The sequence below is a fragment of the Ursus arctos genome, unplaced genomic scaffold (assembly GCF_023065955.2).
Source record: "Ursus arctos isolate Adak ecotype North America unplaced genomic scaffold, UrsArc2.0 scaffold_24, whole genome shotgun sequence".
In the NCBI taxonomy this organism is placed as follows: domain Eukaryota; kingdom Metazoa; phylum Chordata; class Mammalia; order Carnivora; family Ursidae; genus Ursus; species Ursus arctos.
Genome location: NW_026622919.1, coordinates 44,208,047 through 44,231,730, shown reverse-complemented (window position 1 = coordinate 44,231,730; position 23,684 = coordinate 44,208,047). Strand labels below are relative to the sequence as shown.

Here is a 23,684-nt window from a genome sequence, read left to right as displayed (position 1 = left end):
GTGTAGCTATCATCACAATCCATTTTAGAACATTTTCATCACTCCGCTGCAATCCCCCCAGTCCCCATTAGCAGTTACTCTGTTTCCCATAGCTCCTACAGTCCTAGGTAACCACCAGTCTACTTTCTGTCTTTATGGATATGCCTGTTTTGGACATTTCATGTAAGTGGAGTCATACAATATGTGGTCTTTTGTGACTGACTTCTTTCACTCAACATAGTACATTTTCAAGGTTCATCCATAGTGTAGCATGTATCAGTACTTAATTTCTTTTTTTGCCAAATAATATTCTATTGTATTGAAATACCACATTTTATTTATCCATTTATTCATTGATGGACATTTTGGTTATCTTCACTTTTTGGCTGTTAGGAATAGTGCTAATGTGAGCATTCGTGTACGAAGGTTTGTGTAGACATTTCTCCTTGGTGTATACCTAGGAGTGGAATTACTGAGTCAAATGGTAACTCTGTTTAGTTGTTTGAAGTTGCTGTACCATTTTTCATTCCGCCAGCAACAGTGTAGGAGGTTTCCAGTTTCTAGTTTCTCCACATGCTTGTTAACACTTGTTACTATATGTTGTCTTGATTATAGCCATCCTAGTGGGTATGAAGTGGTATCTCATCTTGGTTTTGATGTTTATTCCCCTGATGGCTAATTATGTTGAACATCTTTTCTTTTTTTTTTTTTCTTTTTTTTTTTTTTTAAAGATTTTATTTATTTATTCGACAGAGAGACAGCCAGCGAGAGAGGGAACACAAGCAGGGGGAGTGGGAGAGGAAGAAGCAGGCTCATAGCGGAGGAGCCTGATGTGGGGCTCGATCCCACAACGCCGGGATCACGCCCTGAGCCGAAGGCAGACGCTTAACCGCTATGCCACCCAGGCGCCCCATCTTTTCATGTGCTTATTGGCAATTTGTATATCTTCTTTCGAGAAATGACTATTCAGATCCTTTACCCATTTAAAAATTGTATTATTTTTCTTTTTATTGTTATTGTAAGAATTCTTTATGTATTCTAGAGGCAAGTCCCTTATTAGATTTATTATTTGCAGACATTTTCTCCCGTGGGTTGTCTTTTCACTTGTTTTTGGTTTTTTTGGTTTTTTAAAGGTTTTATTTATTTGAGAGAGTGCGTGAGAGCGAGAGCACAAGCATGGGGGGCGGGGGCAGAAGGAGAGGGAGAAGAAGGCTACTCAGTGAGTAGGAAGCCTGACTCGGGGCTCAATCCCAGGACCCTGGGATCATGACCTGAGCCAAAAGCAGATGCTTAACCCACTGAGCCACCCAGGCACCTCATCTTTTCACTTTCTTGGTGTCCTTTGCAACCTAAAAGTTTAATTTCAAGGAGTACAGTTTCTTTTAAGGAACCATTGCCTAATTCAAGGTCATGAAGATTTACTTCTAAGTTTTCTTCAAAAATTTTAGGATTTTAGCTTTTATATTTAGATCTTTGCTCAATTTGGGTTAATATTTTAATATGATTTGAGGTAGGAGGGGATTAAAATATTTAATTTAAAAAGTGAAACCATAAGAGTACTAGAAGAAAACATAAGTAAATATTTATATAATCTTTGGTTACAGTATTTTCTGTGCATGATACCAAGACAAAACATAAAAGTGACAGATTAGGCTACATAAAAAAGGTAAAGTTTTTATATGTTAAATCACAAAGATGGAAGGTCCAAAAGACCCCGGGGGAGAATATCAGCATGAATGCAGTTGCTTAAAATGTAGTGTTTAATGGCTGTATGATTTTTAAATCCTAGGTTTAGCATGATACTTGGAAATTAAATTACATCTAAGCATTCTTACTTAGAACTAGATTACAATCAAAGACTTTGTCTTACGGTGTAAGAATTTTTCACCAGATGTTGTTGTTGTCGTGCAGGGAGTAAACTCTCGAAATCCTCGGAGACCTCCACCTAGTTCCGTAAATACAGGAGGTATCACAGAAATCATGGCAGAAGGAGGTGAATTAGAGTTTGTTAAAAGGATCATCCATGACAGTTTACAACTTAAAAAAAGATTAAGGTAAGTTAGCTATTACAACACGGAACTGTTTTCTCCCTGTGTAATTCTAAAACCATGTTACTTAGGGGAAATGTAATCATAGTCATCTGAAGAATTAACAGATAAAGCTTGCAGATTCTACCTGGCTGTGAAGACCCTGTTTCTGAGGATGCTCTTATGCTTTTAATTGATTTGGGTATTTTGTACTACATGGATAGAAAGTAGGAAAGTACCGTATGATTGTATTGCTCCCATTGGCATGGTACTGTGGTGGAACAAAACTGATTCAAATATGGTTTTTGATTAGAAAACAGATGGGTTCAGATCTGTCCTGTGAACCAGAATAAATTTGTTGCCTAGTCCTTGATGCAATTTATGTTCTTGGAATCAGTCTCCCAAACAATGACAGATGTGAGGACATTGAGCTGTCAAGAACTTAATGAAGGGAAACTGAGATCAGTAACCAGTTCCAGAGGAGAGTTAAGGCTATTCCTTTTTAAAAGCTAATTATTTCGGACAACACACCTGTCATTAAGCAGCATAAGGTACTCGAAAAATGCTATTTGTCTCGCTTGACTTCTCACCCTGCCAAGTGTTGTTGAAATGATGGATAATGTGGTAGTTCAAAAGTAGAAGGGTTTTTAACCCTAGGATTTAGTTTTAGGACATAGAGAAGATTTTTTTAAAATTGTGATAAAATACACATAACATGAAATTGATAGTTTTAACATAAAACTATACATTTTAAAGTGTGCAGTTTAGTAGTGTTAAGTACATTTATGTTGTTATGTAGCTAATCTCCAGAACTCTTTCTTATGAAACTTTAACTGTCTACACATGAAACAGCAATCCCTCATTCCTCCCTTTCACCCCAACGTCTGGCAAACACCATTCTTTCTGTCTCTGTGAATTTGATTATTCTAGGGACTTTTTATAGTGTTTGACCTTTTGTGACTGACTTTTCTCACTTAGCATAGTGTCCTCAGTGTTCATCCATGTTATAGCATGTATCACAGTTTCCTTCCTTTTTAAGCTGAATAATACTAATATCCCATTGTATGTATATACCACATTTTGTTTATTCATTTATCTGTTGATAAATGTTGCTTTCACATTTTGGCTATTGTGAATAATGTTGCTGTGAACACAGGAGTGCAAATATCTCGTAAGACCCTGCTTTCAGATTTTTTGTGTATATACCCGTGAAATTGCCAGATAAGGAAGACTTTTTTCTTTTTCTTTTGGATTTATATGTGTTTAAAGCTGCTTATTTTACTTAAAGGCCAATTCCAAAACAATGGATATCCTAATTTGTTAAATATGAGTTTATATATTTGTGGAAAGCAACTGGATTATTGGGCGGTCTGCCTCTCAGAAGATTTATACATCGTTGAAGCCAAAGGTTAATAAATTTCTGCTTTAAATTGATTTCTTCAAAGACCTATTAGGGTATGAAGAAGAAAGTGACTTAAGTTACACCGAGCATTGAGAGGAATTTGAATAAGTAAAATAAGCTTAAAGGAGGTAACAAAGTACTGAAACTGAAAAGATAACCAGAGCCATGTGGCTGCTTTAGAATCTATTGTCGGCTTTTGAGGGGACTGCAGCTGACCAGGAAAATGGGGAAGGTTGTTTTTAGGAGGCTTTTAATCATTAAATTTCTCTTGTTTCTGAAGTCCCATTTGAACTACAAAAGTATGTTTTATTTTTATTTTTTTAGGGAGGGGTTGTGGGGGAGAGGGGGAGAGAGAATCTTAAGCAGGCTCCACGCCCAGCATGGAGCCCTGATGCAGGGCTCCATCTCACAACCCTGAGGTCATGACCTGAGCCAAAGTCAAGAGTCAGTCAGATGCTTAACCAACTAAGCCGCCCAGGTGCCCTAGAACTACCAAAATATGTTTTGAAGGAACACCATTGTTTTTATTTTTCAAGATTTTATTTATTTATTTGTCAGAGAGAGAGCCCACAAGCAGGGGGAGCAGCAGGAAGAGGGAGAAGCAGTCTCCCCGCTGAGCAAGGAGCCCAATGTGGGACTCAGTCCCAGGACCTTGGGATCATGACCTGAGCCGAAGGCAGACGCTTGACTGAACCACCCAGGCGCCCCAGGAACACCATTCTAAGGGGGAGAAATTGATCAGTATGTTCCAAGTCTGCCTATACCTGGCTCGGTGGCAGCCCCCAAATTGAATGAAAGGTACATGTTTGCTAGGAAGGATGAATTGCTAGAGCCCATCATCTCTCTGGAGAGTTGACCATTTTGAGCTTGGTATCATAGATGGAAAACGTCCATTTATGATTTATTTTATTTATGTATGTATGTATTAAAGATTTTATTTATTTATTTGACAGAGAGAGAGACAGCCAGTGAGAGAGGGAACACAAGCAGGGGGAGTGGGAGAGGAAGAAGCAGGCTCCCAGTGGAGGAGCCTGATGTGGGGCTCAATCCCAGGACTCTGGGATCACGCCCTGAGCCCAAGGCAGACGCTTAACGACTGAGCCACCCAGGCGCCCCTATGATGTATTTTATTTTATTTTATTTTTTTTTTAAGATTTTATTTATTTATTCGACAGAGATAGAGACAGCCAGCGAGAGAGGGAACACAAGCAGGGGGAGTGGGAGAGGAAGAAGCAGGCTCACGGTGGAGGAGCCTGATATGGGGCTCGATCCCACAACGCCGGGATCACGCCCTGAGCCGAAGGCAGACGCTCAACCGCTGTGCCACCCAGGCGCCCCTATGATGTATTTGAAAATAGGGTTCAGCAGTCTTGGCTGTTTGGTTAGGACTCAGGCAGATTGAGAGAGATAATAAAAAGAAGAGAAGAAATTAACTCATTTTTATTGAAAAGAGAATAAAGCAATGTTTTTTGAGAGTATATTGTTTATAATTTCACATTTGTTCCATGTTGATTTTCATTTGTACATAGTACCAGTTCATGTCCTCCTACATATTTTTATAGTTGACATGATGTTTATACCACTCTGCAACTCCCAAATTTTAGAATGCTGTGAAAACTGCATGCAGCCATACCTTGGAGATACTGTGGTTTTGGTTCTAGACCACAGCAATGAAGTGAATATTGCAGTATGAAGCAAATCAGATGAATTGTTTGGTTTCCTGGTGCATATGTTATGTGCACAGACAGCTATACTATATAGTCTGGTAAATGTGCAGTAGCATTATATCTAAAAACATGTATATACTTTAATTTAAAAATACTTCATTGCTAAGAAATGCTAACTCTCAGCTTTCAGTGAGTTGTAAGCTCTCTGCTGGTGGGGGAATCTCGCCTCAGTGTTGATGGCCGCTCACTGCGGATGGCTAAAGGTTGGAGTGGCTGTGGCCAATTCTTTAAATAAGACAACAGTGAAGACTGCTGCGTCAGTTGACTCACACCATTTCTCTGTAGCACGTGATGCTGTTTGATAACATTCCACTCACAGCAGAACTTCTTTCAAAATTGGAGTCCATTCTCTCAAACGCTGCTGCCACTTCTATACTAAGTTTATGTAATATTCTAAATCCTTTGTTGTTATTTCAACAGTCTTCATAGCATCTTCACCAGGAATAGATTTTAGCTCAAGAAACCACTTTCTTTGCTCCTCCACAAGAAGCAGCTCCTCATCCATTCAAGTTTATCATGAGATGCAGCAGTTGAGTCACGTCTTCAAGTTCTACTTCCAATTCTGGTTCTCTTGCTGTTTCCATCACATCTGTGGTTAACTTCCTCCACTGAAGCCTTAAATCCCCAAAAGTCATTCATGTGGGAAAATCAGCTTCATTCCAAACTTTTGTTAATGTTGTTATTTTGACCTCTTCCCATGAATCCCAAATGTTCTTAATGGCATCTAGAGTGGTGAATCCTTTCCAGAAGGTGTTCAGTGGACTTTGTCCAGATCCATGAGAGGAATCACTGTCTTTGGCAGCTAGAGCCTTAGGAAAGGTATTTCTTAAATACAAGATTTGAAAGTCACAATTACTGCTTGATCCACGGGCTGCATAGTGGATGTTTTGTTAGCAGGCATGAAAACAACATTTATCTCCCTGTGCGTCTCCATCAGGGCTCTTGGGTGATGAGGTGCATTATCAGTGAGCAGCAATATTTTGAAAGGAATCTTTTTTTCTGAGCACTAGGTATCAATAGTGGGCTTAAAATACTCAGTAAACTATGTTGTAAACGTTGTGTTGTCACTCAGGCTTTGTTCCATTTATAGAGCTCAAGCAGAGTAAATTTAGCATAATTCTTAAGGGCCCTCGGATTTTCTGAATGTTCAGTGAGCATTGGCTTCAGCTTAAATCACCAGCATCATCGGCCCCTAACAAGAGAATCATCCTGTCCTTCGAAGCTCTCTAGCTGTGAAAGCCCTAGTGACATCTTGTTTCAGTATGAGATTGCTTCATCTACATGGAGAATCTGTAGTTGGGTGTGGGCACCTTCATGAATGACCTGAGCTAGGTCTTCAGGACGACTTGCAGCTTCTGCCTCAGCACTTGCCACTCCACCTTGCATTTCTCTGTTACGAAGATGGCTTCTTTCCCTACAGCCTCATGAACAAACCTCTGCTGTCTTCACGCTTTTCTTCTGCAGCTTCCTCACCTTTCTTGGCCTTCATAGAATTGAAGTAGAGCCTAGCTCTGGATTAGCCTTTGGCTTAAGAGAATGTTGCAGCTGGTGTGATCATCTATCCAGACACTAAAACTTTCTCTGTATCAGCAGTAAAGCTGTTTTGATTTCTTGTCATTAATGTATTCACTAGGGTAGCACTTCTAATTTCCTTCAAGAACCTTTTCTTTGCATTTGCAGTGTGGCCAGCAGTCACAGAGGCCTAGGTTTTGATTTAAAGTGAGAGAAATGGACCCTTCTTTCGCTTGAACACTTAGGGGCCGTTGTAGGGTTGTAAATTGGCCTAATTTCAATATCGTAGTGTCTCGGAATAGGGAGGAGAGGGAGAGAGGCGGGGGAGAACAGCTGGTTGGTAGAGCCATCAGAACACACACAACATTCATGGGTCAAGTTCACCATCTTACATGGGTGTGATTCATGACACCCCCAGATAATTACAGTAGTACCATCACAGATCATCGTAATGGATACTCTTAATAATGAAAAAGTTTGAAGTACTGTGAGAATTACCAGAATGTGACACAGACACAAAGTGAGCAGTGGCTTTTGGAAAAATGATATCAGTAGAGTTGCTCGATGCAGGATTGCCACAAATTTCAATTTGTTTAAAAAAAAGATTTGTGAATGCAATAAAAGAAGGCACGATAAAATGAGGTGTGCCTGTGTTTTGAGGCTCCGAATAAGGGACTAAAAACAAATATTGTAACCCTACCATTTCCTTCTTATCCCTCTAGAATTTTTTTCTTATTACTGAAAAACTGTAGGAGCTAAGCAGAGTTTGTAACATGGAGTGAAATCAGTTAAATTTGTTGGACTGATCTCAGTGATGGCACTCAGGACGCCTCGTTTCCGTGTCACAGTTCGTGCCTCACCTAAGTGACACTCAGCAGCACCTGCAGTGTTGTTTTGTACCTTCAGGAATTCTGCAGCTGGGAGGCTCTTGGGAGGTAAAGTTATCCAGGATCTTAGTTTTACAGATTAGAAGCTCGGGACCTGAATCTCCTGACTCTGGCCTAGTACTCTTTCCACCACCCTGTGCAGTGGCTTCTAGGGAGACAGCCGTTCTAGCGTCGATGAAGATTTACAAGTGCTTGTCATCGTTGCTTTCATGTTTTGTGCCTGTGACTTGAGCTTACTTCATAGCATTTTCTTTTTTAGAGACTCACTCACCGGAGCTTCTAAATAGATCAGCAGACTTGGTCAAACTCCTCAGGGCCTGAATTCCAGTCTTGTCATTCATTATTATTTCTGCAGCTGATGCCCTTTATGGCAGTTATTTTATGATTTTTCCAGGAACCAGAGATTTGTATCTGGCCAAGTTCTAACTTAATACAGATTTTACCATTTTTCCTCTTTTTGCTTTTTCCTTTCTAATCCCCACCCCCTACCAGATGGTAGATACTCCGTGGGTTTGTATATACTGTACATATTTGGTGATGGGCCAATAGATTGAATAATCTGTGTCTTTTGAATGTGATTTTGTTTTCTTATTGGTAAAATTGGATAATAGTAGCTACCTCACACCTCATAGGGTGGTCATAGAATTAAATGAACACGTATTTGATATAATGAATATCAAATAGGATCATCTTAACTTTTTTTTTTTTTTAAGATTTTATTTATTTGACAGAGAGAGACAGCCAGCGAGAGAGGGAACACAAGCAGGGGGAGTGGGAGAGGAGGAAGCAGGCTCCTAGCGGAGGAGCCTGATGTGGGGCTCAATCCCAGAGCACCAGGATCACGCCCTGAGCCGAAGGCAGACGCTTAACGACTGTGCCACCCAGGCGCCCCAGGTTCATCTTAACTCTTGACTGTTCTGGGAATTCAGTAGTTTTACATGCTGTGGTCCACTGTGTTGAAAGGATGTTACAAGTACTTTGTTATGTTATTTTAATAAAGAGCTCCCCCTCCCCTTTCGTTTGTATAAAGATTTTATTTACTTTTTTAAAAGAGGGAGAGCAAGCATGGGGGGGAGCAGGGGGAGAGGGAGAAGCAGGCTCCCCGCTGAGCAGGTAGCCCAACATGGGGCTCGATCCCAGGATCCCGGGATCATGACCTGAGCTGAAGGGAGATGCTTAACCAACTGAGCCACCCAGGCGCCCCTCCCCTTTTGTTTTTTTAAAGTAGGTGCTAGTATAATTATGGGGTACTATAAGTAACAGTTGCAGGGAATAATTGTACCTTTTATAACTGAGCATTTAATCAGTTCTTCAGCTGAAAGACTCCATTTTATTCTAAACTTTGACTTGCCTTTATAAAAGGGTAAGCCACTTGATTTTTCTTGTCTATGATGTTGGGATACCTCCGTTCAGAGAATGAAGAGAAATTACATACGAACGTACATGTAAATTGGAGTGCTATCTAAATGTTAGACATTACTACTATTATTTATATTTTTATCTTTCCTTTTAAAAAAAAGATTTATTTATTTATTTATTTATTTATTTATTTATTTATTTATTTAGAGTGTGTGTGCACGAGTAGGGGGAGGGACAGAGGGAGAGAGACAGTCTCTCAAGCAGATTCCACGCTGAGTGTGGAGCCTGACATGGGACTCGATCTCACAACCCTGAGATCATGACCTGAGCCGAAACCAAGAGTTGGACACTCAATGGACTGAGCCACCCAGGTGCCCCTATACTTTTAATCTCTTAATCACACAGAAAATTAGAAAATGGAGAAAACATTGATCTCAGCACTTTGACACAACTGTTAGCTTATTTTGGGTGAATGTCCTGCCAGTTTCCCCTTTTTTCATTCCCACAGTTGTAATCATGAATACCAATAATTTTGTCTTCTGCTTTTAACTTTACTTTTTTCATTCCTTTGTTTCTTTGTTAATGGTATGTGCATAGCAGTAATTTTAATTAGCTTGACAACAGTCCATAAATAAGTAATTCCTTATTATTGGGCATTATATTTATTCTTTTTTTTCGTTGTTACAAAGACCATACCACTTTTTGTTTGTTACTGAACTAGCACAGGTAAATCTAATGAGACTATTATTGTGGATGGCTGTCTTTGACCTCTGGTTTCATCTTTGATTGGGACCCATTGTAGGGTTGCAAATCAATAGAAGTGGGTTTTTGGGGTGTCATTAGAAAGAAATGTACCCCTTGCTCCAGTGTACCAATTCACCACAGAGATACAGAAGGTAGAAATGTTTTAGGGGACAGATAGTAATTAGCCTGTTCTCCAGGTAGAAGAGCTTTTTTTTCTCAATTTAAACCTTAAAGCGTATTTCTTAATTGTGAGCTCCACAGGAGGCAGTTGCTGGTATTTTTATTTTTTTCTCCTACTAAAGTAGGAAGATGAAGAATAAGCAGAGGATAAGGGGCTGCTTTATTATTTTTTTAATGAATTAAATTACGTGCTTTTCATCACCTTAATTTAGGTATCATAGTTTTTAATTGCCTTTCAAGTGTGGTTGAGTCCAGTTGCTCATGCCATGACAAGCTAGCTCTATCAGTGTTTATGCCATTTCCACCTGTAGTATGTAGTCACTGGTTAGTTCTACTTTAAGTGGAAGAAGAGAGTTGTTAAATAAAAAAAGCATGTATTTTTAGTTCATCGGGTAATTACAAAAAGGAATACCAAGGGGCGCCAGGGTGGCTCAGTCGGTTAAGTATCTAACTTTGGCTCAGGTCATGGTCTCAGCGTCCTGGAATCGAGCCTGCATCAAGTCTTGCGTCGGGCTCCATGCCGAGTGGGGAGTCTGCTTCTTCCTCTCGCTCTGCCCATCCCCACGCTCATGTGCTCACTCTCTCTCTCAAATAAATAAATGTTTTTTAAATTTTTTAAATAAAAGGAATACCAAAGAATGTAAAGCATTGGCCCCACTGCCTTGGAGAGTCTTGTTATAGTGTTTCTTGCACATGTAAAAATGTGCGTGAATAATTGAAACTATTTTTTAAGAGAAACATAGAGTAAAAGTTTATTTTTAGCCATGTAGACTTGTAATTCATGGTAGTTTAAATATTAAATTTTGAGATTGGGTGGACATTAGGGCTGCTCTGCTGCATGTCTAGGGACATGTATTCTGGTAACTCGTTACAGGCAGCAAAATGTTAGGTTCTACAGTGGAGAAGTTTTTAGACTATGCTCATAGCCACCTAAATGCCAAACCTCTGCTTTTATCTGTTTTTCTATATTACACTACAATTCAAGGTTTGGTGTTTTAAAATAACCAATCCGGGGCTCCTGACTGGCTCAGTCGATTAAGCGTCTGTGTTCGGCTCAGGTCATGATCTTAGGATCCTGGTATGGAGCCCCATATCCAGCTCCCTGCTCAGCGGGGAGTCTGCTTCTCGCCCTCTGCCCCTCCCCCCGCTCATACTCAAGCTTGCTCTCTCTCTCAAATAAATGCATAAAAAATCTTTTTAAAAAAAGAATAAAAATAAGATAACCAATAAATATTGGTTTATTATAAATAAATAAAATATAAACAAATGTAAATGTATTATAAATATAAATAAAATAAAAATAAAATAACTAAAATAACAGTAAAAAGAACCAGGCCCCTTGGAAAAATGGGTGATTCCAGTGCTGGGCAAGGATACGTTTAAGAGCCTGGAATGTCTAACAATACCAAAAAAGTAAGGAAGTGTTCAAAAAATGACATGTTAAAAGGCTGTAGGAGGCACCTCAAGCCAAATCTGGGACAATATGACTTCATAATAAATAATGACAGTAATGGGTTTTAAGCCATTCAATAAAATAAGCAGTGGGGAGAGAGGAAAAGTTCTTTGTTACAGTAGAATGCCATCTAATACATGTAGAAAGAATAATAAAGTTAGAAAAATCACCGTTTTGACATCATTATTATAGTAAATGATGGAAAATCAACAGTGGAAAATTTGAAGAGGAACAGGATGTTAATAGTTTCAGAGCGTCTCCCCACAGATGACTTACAATCACAAAGAAATATGGTAACATTACAGCAGCGAAGCCGGGGGATCCCACTCGAGCAGGTGATGGCCCTCTCATGCGCTGCACCCCGAAGGACACAGTAGCACGCTGCTCTTTATGCCAGCGTGTATAGCTTCAGCTGAACTCTGAGGAAACTTCAGACAAACCAACTTGGAGGGGTTTTGTAGAATATTTCTTCAGAAATATAAAGGTCATGAAAGGAAAAAAAATTTTTTAAAGGCTGAATGAGGAACTGTTCCAGATTGAAGGAGACTAAAGAGAGTTGACAGGTAAATGAAATGCAGGATCTTAGATCGGATCTTGCATCAGGGGAGAAAATTGCCATGAAGGACATTGTGAGGATAATTGGTGAAATTTGAAAATGGACTGTATTCCCGATAATAAATAGTACTGTGTGAGTGTTAAATTTTCTCAGTTTGATAATTGTTCTGTGGTTATGAAGGAGAATGTCCTTGTTTTTAAAATGTACATGCCAAAATATTTAGGGTGAAAGGGGAATGATGATGTCTATAGCTAACTCTCAAATGGTTTTAAAAAAACACAGATCAAGCAAATGGAGGAAAATGTTGATTGATGAATCGGGGTGAAGACTATACTGGAATCATTTGTACTAATCTTGCAGCTCTTATGTACACTTGAAATTATTTCAAAATAATTTTTCTTGAAAGCTACTGTCTCAGAGGAATTACTAAATGCTGTTATGAGTAGAGTGCTACTTTCACATTAAACTAGTGTAATGGGTTCAGAGTCTCCTGGGTAACTAGAGCTTCCTTTTGTTCATTTTTTTTCTACCTGCACTTTGATTAGTTGTCACAGGATACCTGTTGAGAGTAGCTAGGATCTAATGGGCAGGCATTTTTTGAGGTGAAGTCAACTCAGAATTTTGATACACCCTGTTACTTCTGCTTTTCTTTTAAGAAATATAAATGCTGCAGAAAAGTCATTGATGAGATTAAATCTTAAAAGATTCACAATAGTGTTCAGGTTACAGCAAGGGTTAAAAGAAATGTGAACTCTCCCAAGCCATTATTAACTGCCAAGGACATTTAACTGTTAGAAGACTGACTTATATAAATATTTACTTTCCTTCATCTCCTGAGGAAATGTATACTATCTTTCTTTTGTTTCTGTTCTGGGCTATTTCTTGGTTTCTGGTGATTCTGGTCTAATCTGTTCAGGAAAGGCGTTAACCTGTTTTATACTGTTACTGTGTGAGCACTAATTGCTCTGAATTTTTTTTTTTTTTCCATCTTGTTCCTAATGTCCCAAAGGCTTTTAATTCCTGGTTAATGATTTCTTTGTGTATATACTGTGTTCTTAAAGGGAGCGTATCGTTTTTGTCCCAAACATTTTAAAACCACCAAACGAAATTGATTATGCTCTAAGTAAATTTACCCAGGTTTGTTTAAAGTAGTTTAGGTAAAACAATTATTTGTCTTTTCAAAGGGAAAACTGAATGACTATAAACAAAAATAGGGGCAGGCACCTGTTGTTGCATCTGCAAACAATGGAAACAAAGTATCGGTTAGTGCAAACTATTTCTATAGCATTATAATAGTATTTCTCAGACTTCTATAAACAACAAGATTTTTATTTATATTATTTACTGTATTAAGCTGGAACCATATGAAACTGCCAGTATATTTACAATACAAAGCTAGATACAATCTGTGTGATTGCATTTATGTGAATCTGAAACAGGCAAAACTATTAAGACAGAATGACCAGTGGTCACTAGAGGCTGGGGTAGGGGGAAAGACTGTAGAGGGGCACTAGGGAGCTTTTTAGGGTGATGTAAATGTTCTGTATCTTGCTTGTGGTGGTGGTAATGTACACATTTGTCAAAATTCATTGAATTATATACTTAAAATTGGAGAATTTTACTATATACGCTATGTCTTGATAAAACTGGTGTAAATATAAAAATTCTCTCATGTTTCTTGTATCTTTGCTGTCATTCATTTCATCTATGCATATCTGTTCATAAGCATACACAATCAAAAACATTGTTGTATTGTTATTTTAACAAACTGGTGCCTCTTACATCAATTCAGAATTTTAAAAGTTTTGAAAAACAACGATAAAAATAAAAATAAAAAGTTTTGGGGCTCCTGGGTGGCTTAGACAATTGAGTGTCTGCCTTCAGCTCATGTCATGATCCTGGGGTCCTGAGATCGAGCCCTGCATTGGGCTTCCCGCTCAGCAGAGAGTCTGCTTCTCCCCCTGCTCGTACTCTAGCTCTCAAATAAATAAAAATCTTTTTCTGGGAAAAAAAAAAAAAAGTTTTGATTTGTTTTGTTTTTTTAACCTTCTTTCTTCTTCTCCCTCGTTCTTCATTTTTTTAATATAGATCTGAGCTTCTGACCCAATACCATTTGCCTTCTGAGGGCTTGTAAATGTCAAGAGAAGTTCTCTAGAGAAGGAACTGGCAACAAACTCCCTCAGTTTCTTTTTGAGGAAGTCTTACTTCACCTTCACTTTTGAAGGACGGGTTTGCAGGGTGTAGAATTCTAGGTTGGTGGGTTTTTCCCCTCTCAACATTTTAAACATTTCACTCTACTCTCTTCTTGCTTGCATGGTTTCTTAAGAGAAGTTTGATGTAATTCTTTCCTTTGTTCCTCTATAAATAATGTAGCTTTTTCCCTCTGGCGTCTTTCAGGATTTTTTTCTTTATCTCTGATTTTCCATATTTTGAAAATCATATGCCTAACTTAGGTGTAATTTTCTTTGGCATTTTACCTGCTCAGTGATCTCTTAGCTTCCAAAATCTATGGTTTGGTGCCTGACATTAATTTGGGGGAAATTCTTAGTAATTATTGTTTCAGATATTTTTTCTGTGCCTTTCTTTTTCTTCTGGAATTCCAGTCCCATATATTTTACACCTTTTGTAGTTGTCCCACAGTTCCTGGGTTTTTGTTGTTGTTTGTTTTCCTGTGCCTTTTCTCGTTGCTTTTCACTTCTGGCTGTTTCTGTTGAGATATATCCTCAGACTCGGAGATTTTTTCTTCAGCTGTGTCCAGTCTACTTTTGAGCCCATCAAAGGCGTTCTTTCTTTTTGTTAAGGTGTTTGTGACCTCTAGCCTTTCTTCTGGGTTCTTTTTTAGACTTTCCATCTCTCTGCTCATATTGCTCATCTGTTCTTGCATGCCATCTGCTTTATCCATTAGAGCCCTTTAGCATATTTTTTTTATAAGATTTTATTTTTTTGTCGGAGAGCATAAGCAGGGGGATGTGGCAGGCAGAGGGGGAAGCAGGCTTCCAGCTGAGCAAGGAGCCCGATGGAGGACTCGATCCCAGGACCCTGGGATCATGACTTGAGCCTAAGGCAGACATTTAACCAACTGAACAACCCAGGGGTCCTGAGCCATTAGCATCTTAATCATAGTTGTTTTAAATTCCTAGTCTGATAACTCTAACATTCCTGCCATGTATGGTTCTGATGCTAGCTCTGTCTCTTCAAACTGTTTTTTACCTTATAGTATGTTTTGTAATTTTTTCTTGATAGAAGGACATAAGACATTGGGTAAAAGGAACTGCTGTAAATATAAATTGGTCTTTGTTTTTTTGTTTTTTTTTTTAATAATTTTTATTTTGTTGTATTAGTCACCATACAGTACATCCCTAGTTTTTGATGCAGTGTTCCATGATTCATTATTTGCATAAAACACCCAGTGCACCATGCAATATGTGCCCTCCTTAATACCCATCGTCGCCTATCCCAATCCCCCACCCCCATAAATAGGCCTTTGTAATGTGGTGAGGTATGGGGAGAAGGGAAACATGTCCTATGAGTAGGTCGCAAGTCTTTTAGCGAGCCTCTGCCTCTGGATTGTACGCTTCGCACATGCTTCGTAGTCCCTTCTTACCTCCTCCCCCTCTCCTTGTTGGGACAGGATTGCTGGAGTAGGCTGGAGTTGGATGATGCCATTCTTCTAGGTCAGTTAGGTTCTGACATACCGCAGCAGGCTAGGATCTGGTTAACTAGTTTCTCTTGAGGTCAGGCCTTGTTAAGGACAGAATGCTCTAGCTTATTTCAGAATTACCCCTTTTTTCCTTTCTCTGCTGGAAGCACAGAGATTTTTTCTCCCATATTCACTGTGAGAACCTGGTCAAGCTCCTGGAGGTAAAATTCACAGTAGTTTGGGGTCCTGATGATGGAGTCCTCCTGGGATTTTTATTTCTCAAACTTGTCCATGCTGAGTCTCCAGCAATTTGTCAGTTACAGTTCAGGTTTCCCTAGCTTAGCACTGATTCCCATGGCAGTTTTCTCCTGGATTTCTGCTCTAGTGAGTTGTAGTTCTTTATATTTACCTGTTGGTCTGTCTGATTTTAGAGGCAGTTGCTTCTCTAATTTTAGAGGCAGCAACAATCTGAGTTGCTTCTGTGATGGATCTAGGAACAGTTGTTTGTTTTTGGATGGTTTACTTAAACAGTGTAGTGATTTCCAACTTCTTAAGTGTTGGACTAGAAACTACAAGTCTCCCTATATCTCTTTTTTCTGTTTATTAATCTTATGAAGTTGTAGGAGCTCCTTATATACGCTGGATAGAAGCCCTTTGTCAGATGTGTTTTGCAAGTATTTCCTCCCAGTCTGTGGTTTGCCTTTCTTTTTTTATAACAGTGTCTTTTGGAAAGTGAGCTTTGGGTACCTTGGTTTTTAAAATCAACTGATCATATAAGTGCGCCTGTTCCTGGACTATATTCCATCCTCTTGATCTGTATGTCTGTATTTATGCCACACCGTATTGTCTTGATCAGAGCTTTATCATAAGTCTTGAATTCAGTAGTGTCAGTCCTCCACTTTTGTTGTTCTTTTCCAAAAAATTGTTTTGGCTCTTCGAAATCTTTCACTTCCATATAAATTTTGGAATCAGTTTATCAATTTCTATGAAAAAGCGTACTGGGATTTTGGTTGGGATTTTATTTATTTTATAGATCAAATTGGAGAGAACTGATAGCTTAACAATGTTAAATCTTCCATCCCAACATGGTATAGCTCTTCCTTTATTTAGATCTTAGAATTCTTTCAGCAGTGTTTGATGGTTTTCTTGCACATATTATGTTAATTTTATTCTTAAGTATTTTGTGTATTTTGAAGTTACTGTAAATTGAATTTTTAAATTTTAATTTCTAGTTATGTATTGCTACTATAAGGAAGTATAGCTGATTTTATATTGAGCTTTTATCCTGTGACCTTGCTGAATTAATTTATTCTAGTAGCTTTTCCCTAGATTTCAAAGAATTTTCTACATAGATGATCATGTCTTCTGTTAAGAAAGATAGTTTTCTTTCTTTTCAGTCCATATGCATTTTATCACTTTATTGTACTGACTAGAATCTCTAATACGATTTTGAATAGAAGTGGAGGGTGGACGTCATTCCCAGTGTCATCATACTTTTAAACATTTTATAAAAGATTTAAATGTCTAAGAAAACTATGATTCTCTTGTTACTGTTTTCTAGTCTAATTAACGATTATTATACCCCTTTTCTGAAACACCACTTAATGTGTGCTGCTTGATACTGTCCCACAGCTCACAGGTGCTTTATGATTTTTTTTTTTCAGTCTTTTATTCCCATTTGCTTTACTTTGGATAGTTTCTATTGCTGTGTCTTCACAGGTCTTTTCTTTTGCAGAGTCTAGTATGTTGTTAATCCCGTCCAGTGAATCTTTCACTTTAGGTGTCATAATTTTCATGTCGAGGAGTTCCATTCGGTTGGTTTTTATATCTTCCCTCATGCTCCTCACATGTCCATGTTCTGTTACGGAACATATTTCTAAGAGCTGTTTTAATGTCATCATTTGCTAATTTCATCGTCTCTTATTTCTTGATTTGTTCCTAATGATTAATTTTTTTATCCTGGTTGCAAATAATTTTCCTGCTTTTAATATCTGGTCATTTTTTATTGCATGCTAGACATTGCAAATCTTACGTTTCGTGTTCCCTTAAAGAATGTCAGATTCTGATGTTTACGTAAGTTACTTGTAATCTTTGATCCTTTTGAGTTTTACTTTTAAGCTTCATTAGGGTAAATATAGACTAGCCTCTAGACTCATGACAAAGCAGTTTCCTTTCTAGGACTTCACGAGATAGATGCCCCTTTTATTAACAAGGGCTTTCTGCTCTGGCCAGTAGAACTGCAGACTAGTCTAGCTATGTCTGGACTCCAGGAATTGTTCAGCTATTGCTTTCTGGGAATTTCTTTTCTTTTCTTTTCTTTTCTTTTTTTAAGACTTATTTATTTTAGGGGCACCTGGGTGGCTCAGTCGTTAAGTGTCTGCCTTCGACTCAGGTCATGATCCCAGAGTCCTGGGTTCGAGCCCCGCGTCGGGCTCCCTGCTCAGCGGGAAGCCTGCTTCTCCCTCTCCCACTCCCCATGCTTGTTTTCCCTCTCTCGCTGTCTCTCTGTCAAATAAATAAAAATCTTCAAAAAAAAGATTTAATTTATTTTAGAGAGAGAATGTAGGGGGAGAGGGGGAGAGAATCCTTAAGCAGACTCCCTGCTGAGTGTGGAGCCCAGCACAGGGCTTGGTCTCAGGACCCGGAGCCGAAATCAGGAGTTGGACGCTTAATTGATTGAGCCACTCAGGGGCCCCTCTGGGAATTCTTTTCCTAGTCTCATGGAGTTCCACTGCACAGGTGCAAATCCTTATTCTGCAGAATATTCCAGGAAACTTTTCTGCAGATGCCCAGAATTCTCTCTCTATGCAAGTCCTTCCTCTCGTGTTTTGCTCTTCAAAAACTCCTTACTGCCTGGGCCTTTGAAATCCAGTCTCTCGCTCACCAATTCAAGATTATTGGGCTCTGTTTGAGTTTCCTTTCCCTGTATTGCTGCTTGGAAATTTCCTTCAGGCAGTAAGCTGTCAATTATGGGACTCACCTGGTTTGTTTCTCCCCTGGAGATTATGGGTCTTCCCTGCAGTTGTCCAAAGTCTGAAAAACAATTGTTACACATATTTTGCCAAGTTTCCTAGTTGGTTGTGGTAGAAAGCATAGTAGTTAATCTTTCATAGGCTAAATTCTATTTACCTTTTAACCAGTTCACTCCATCTTCTCCCCCGAAGAAATTGATTTCATATTCTTTTGAAACACTAATGCATATCCTTAAATCGTTTGTAGGTGAGGCCATCTCAAAGTGTAGGCCCATGCCAGATTTTACAATTTTTATTAGGATGGTATAGGGGGGTGTTTATACTTTTTTTAGTTGAGGTATAATTTGACATATAGTATTGTAGTAGTTTCAGGTATACATGTTTTTATTGTTATTTATTTTTTTAAAAAGATTTTATTTATTTATTTGACAGAGAGAGAGACAGCCAGCGAGAGAGGGAACACAAGCAGGGGGAGTGGGAGAGGAAGAAGCAGGCTTCTAGCCATAGCGGAGGAGCCTGATGTGGGGCTCGATCCCATAACGCCGGGATCACACCGGGATCACGCCCTGAGCCGAAGGCAGACACTTAACCTTAACCGCTGTGCCACCCAGGCGCCCCTTTATTGTTATTTATTAACTGATTTCTGTCCTAGAGCTAAATGGCCTTTATTCTGAGTGTCACAGGAGAGACCCCTCCTCTCTCTTTTTCACTATTTTTCCAAATATGTACAGCCCTGAATCATTGGAGAGACTAAGTGGGTTTTTGGTTTTTTTAAGTTGCTTTGGGCTTGTTTTCCCTTTTTTTTATTGTTTTTATTTTTTTTAAGATTTTATTTATGTGAGAGAGAGCATGAGCTGGGTGGGGGAGGGGCAGAAGGAGAAGCAGACTCCCCACTGAGCGGGGAGCCCCACAGGGGACTTGATCCAAAGACCCCGGGGTCATGACCTGAGCTGAAGCAGATGCTTAACCAACTGAGCCATCCAGGTGCCTTTGTTTTCCTTTGCTAGGTTTGCTCTTTGTCTAAATACAATTTTTGTTATTGTTACTTGTAACTTAACTCAAAATTTTTTGCTGTTGTTCTCATTTTGTTCATGTGAAAAATGCTTAATTAAAAAACGTAACCATGTGTTTTACTTCTCTGATTTTTTTTTCCCTAGGTGGTATAGCTGTATGCTGGGGAAAAAATGCAGCCTGGCTCCTCTGAAGGAAGAACTTCGCATACAAGGCGTAAGTCTTTGTCATTACTGTTCTGGTACATCTCCTTCTGTTGGTAGGTAGAGTATGGAACTTTCCTTTATACCTTAAAACTCTTAAGTGTGTTTTTTTTGTTTTATTTTTATCTTTTAATTTTGTAAAATTAAAATAGGCTTTTTATAAATTATTTTTAAAAGGACTTCTTTGACAGTTATGACAGAGAAAAAAGATGGGGGAAAACAGGATGAGTGCAATGTCAGAGAGATACCAGAAATCAAAAAACCTGGTTCTACCTGCCACTCACTCCACAACTGACTCATTTAAAAGTGCAGAAACTGAAGGTTACGTAAGTTAAGGGGCTTGTTCTGGGTCGCATATCTAGTTATCGAAGATCAGCTAGAGCTAGAATGACAGTCATTCAAGCATGCTTCCCTTCATGGTGCAGTCCACATGAATTCAGCCCCTTGATTCTCTTTTGAAAAGCAGGTGGCAAATTAATACTGCCCCTGACTCCTCTCCCAGTTTATGGTGTTTGGGCACAAGTAAGCATGAGCCACATGACTTTTCAGAGAAGGAGATCAAATGTGTGGTCAGTGCTGGAACCAAGTTGCTGATTTCTGGTTTCTCTCAGACATTGTACCCATCCTGTTTTCCCTGTCACACCGTTTCTTTGTTAAAATTCTAATAGCCACAAAGTAGTTTCATTTTTCCCCCTAAAATCTGATAGACAAAAAGAAGAATGCATAGCTGTATCTAGCTAGGCTTTGGTGGCTCTCTTTCCAAAAAGAAAAGAAAAGAAAAAATACCATTTGAATCATTTACCAGTGGTTCTTTGAAAAGCTGTTATGTGTTATTTGGGTGTTTTGAGTATTTGGACCTTCAGACCTGAACTCTGAATTCTCTCTAATGTTATAGAAGAGAAAAAAAACCACAACTTTGTTGAGAGATAATTTATTCGTTGACTATTAGATAGCTATGCATAACTGTTTTGGGATAGTAGTGTTTGTTAACTGATTTAAAAAAAAAACAAACCAATGCATAATTAACATGAGGCAGCAACCCAAAACATATTGGTAGAATTACTTCAATTTGATGAGATTACATGTTTATTGATTTCAGGTTCCCAAAGTCACCCACACTGAATTCTGTCAAGGTCGGACAATGAGATGGGCTTTAGCTTGGAGTTTTTATGATGATGTTACAGTACCAGTAAGTAGAGACTTTGCTTTAGCCCCTCCAAATGCCAGCACATGGTGGGTTTTAGTAGGTCAGAAATGAACTAAATCTGTACTGCCTAGGTTTCCCTGAAGTTTGCCCCAGATGCTTATTTTGGAATGGGAGGTGGTTGTGAAACAAGACACAGTCCTAGAAGGCTGACTGTGGTGACCATAGCCTTCCTCTGGGTTTGTGCAACACAGTGATTCTTGCTCAGCAGGTATAAATGAATTAGAAATGTGTCTTTTGGGAATTAAAAATTCAGGTAATATAATCTGTAGCAACACCTTGCAGGTATAGTTATTCTGTTGGATATTCCTAAAGAATTGAAATTGAAGTCTGTTTATTTTCCTTTTTACTGATGCTTTCATAGAGTCACTGTCTCCTGGGTTATTGGCGAATACCGAAATTGCTATTTGGGGTTGCAGGCTTTTGATATGTAACACTTAGGGATCATTCCAGTAAAAGGTTCTGTGTTACCTTTAAAATTACCACTAAAATATTGGTCAGTTTTGAAGCTGGGTGATAGTTCATTGTTCTAGTCTCTCTACTTTGCATATGCTTAAGCTTGAACATTTTCTGGAATAGAATGTTTTTGTTTAAGATTTTATTTATTTATTTTGAGAGAGAGAGAGAGAGAGCACAGAGGGGGAGGGGCAGACAGAGAGGGAGAAGCAGACTCCCCGCTGAGCAGGGAACCCGATGTGGGACTCAATCCCAGGGTCCTGGGATCATGACTTGAGCTGAAGGCAGATGCCCAACCGACTGAGCCCCTGGAATAGAATGTTTTAAAAAATAATTTGTTCCGGGGGCGCCTGGGTGGCACAGCGGTTAAGCGTCTGCCTTCAGCTCAGGGCGTGATCCCGGCGTTCTGGGATCGAGCCCCACATCAGGCTCCTCTGCTATGAGCCTGCTTCTTCCTCTCCCACTTCCCCTGCTTGTGTTCCCTCTCTCGCTGGCTGTCTCTATCTCTGTCAAATAAATAAATAAAATCTTTTTAAAAAAATAAATAAATAAAAAATAATTTGTTCCGCAAACTTCTCTTTGTCCTCTGTGCTATTGTATGTAAAGGAAAAATGCTTCTGAACTAGTCAGACTGAATAATTTTTCTGCGCTGTACTGAGAGGTGGGAATAGAGTAGCATCTGTTTGTTCTCATAGTTCCTTCACAAGAGCGATCAACCTTGTTTCCTGGAGCCTCCCATCTCGAGTTTATGCACACATTGCTCAGCCCTGTGCTCCCTCTTGCCATAGTACTTGTGGAGGCCTGGTACCTGGTCCTTCAGGTTTCTGCCCCTCTATCCATACAATGTGCTTGTTCTGGGTGCTCTTCTCCCAAAGGCTTATTAGTTGCACTTGATCTTTCAAGTCATCTTTAAATGTTGCTGTGTCTATGAGCCTCTAGCCCTTCTCTCATTGCAGAGGAGTAGAGACGTGTAGAACTACAAGGGGACAGTTTGCAGATGTTTCTGAATACATGGGCTCAGATTTAAAACTGAGTCTGTCCTTTCTGCACTCTGCTACTAGGTGTGCTGCTGGGTTGAAATAAGTCTCCGTGGGGCACCTGGGTGGCTCAGTCGGTTAAGGGTCTGCCTTGGCTCAGGTCATGATCCCAGGGTTCTGGGATCCAGTTCTGCATTGGGCTCCTTGCTCAGCGGGGAGTCTGCTTCTCCCTCTGCCTGCCACTCCCCTGCTTGTGCTCTCTCTTTCTGACAAATAAATAATAAAATCTTAAAAAAGAAAGAAAAAGCAAGCAAGCAAGAAAGAAAAAAGAAAGAAAAGTCTCCCAGTCAAATCTGAATGACCTGTCATGTGGAAGTCTATGCCCACCTTTGTATAATGCAGTAGGGAAACTAGAGGTTAGTGTTTGAAATGTTCACTGGTTTAAAAGATGGTTCTAATTTTTTTACCACCCTATGGAATTATCCTTTCTGTCATTTTCTGGAATATTAGGGCTTTCACACCAAGTTGTTAAAATCATTAGTAATGCCCTAGGTTATCCCTGTGCAGATACTGACAGTTGCAGGAAAGTTTCCAAATGTTTTCTGTGTAACCTGCTTTCCACATTTGTTGGCACTGCAGGTGAAGAGCTTATAATGGGCTCTGGCACTTTCCATGCCATCTCAGAGCCCAGAGTCACCTTTGCCCTCTTGGATTAGTAGCTATTTCAGATCAAACTATCAAAGGGCACTGTGTTTCTGTGTTAGCAGAATCAGCTTATTTTGAAAAGGAATCTTCTCCCTCCCTGTCTTTTAGGCCAGCCTTGAGCCCTATTCCTAGTTTTATCCATCAAAGAATACCTCTTGCAAAGGGCCTCAGGTTTCTCACATGCCAGAGTACTCCCTCCCCACCGCTACCCTCAACCCAAAGCTGTTAATAATGCGTTCCCAAGTGTTCCATTAGGTGCACTCAAACTGCTACAGGGAAAATGGCAATTTCTGATTTGCAGTAACCCAGCAACAGTTTCTTAGCACTGGTTCCCTTGATCAGCAGCTGCTTTCCCAGGGGTAGTCCCAGGGCACTGGTAAGGTTTTCCGTGGGCTGTCCTCTTGGTTCTCCTTCCCTCCACCTGGACCTCTCCCCATCCCTTGTGTTTTGAGATGCTCGTCTGACTTTCCCCCCACTTGCTTCCGTTAGGAATGGGGAGATAGGAGGGTGCTGCTTTCAATGAGAGGAAGCCAAGGACTAGAGCTAGTTAAGTAGAAATATTGACCTACTTCCCCACCCCACCCCCACTCCTGCCTTTTTAGGGTAAATGTGCAAGTTACTATGGCAACTTCTGTTTTCACTTATCTTAGCCCACTGACTCTGTTTTTGTTGGTGCTGAATGCTAAAAAA

At 39.5% G+C, this 23,684-nt stretch overlaps 1 protein-coding gene across 1 annotated transcript in view; it reads left to right on the top strand.

Annotated features, from left to right (window-relative positions):
* Window positions 1-23,684, top strand: part of METTL16 (methyltransferase 16, RNA N6-adenosine) — a 78,068-nt gene that overhangs the window by 39,298 nt on the left and 15,086 nt on the right. Inside the window, exons 6-8 of the mRNA XM_026517877.4 lie at window positions 1,891-2,033; window positions 19,596-19,665; window positions 20,752-20,841. Of these exons, the coding sequence (XP_026373662.1) occupies window positions 1,891-2,033; window positions 19,596-19,665; window positions 20,752-20,841 (303 nt within the window). The remainder of the gene's footprint in view (window positions 1-1,890; window positions 2,034-19,595; window positions 19,666-20,751; window positions 20,842-23,684) is intronic.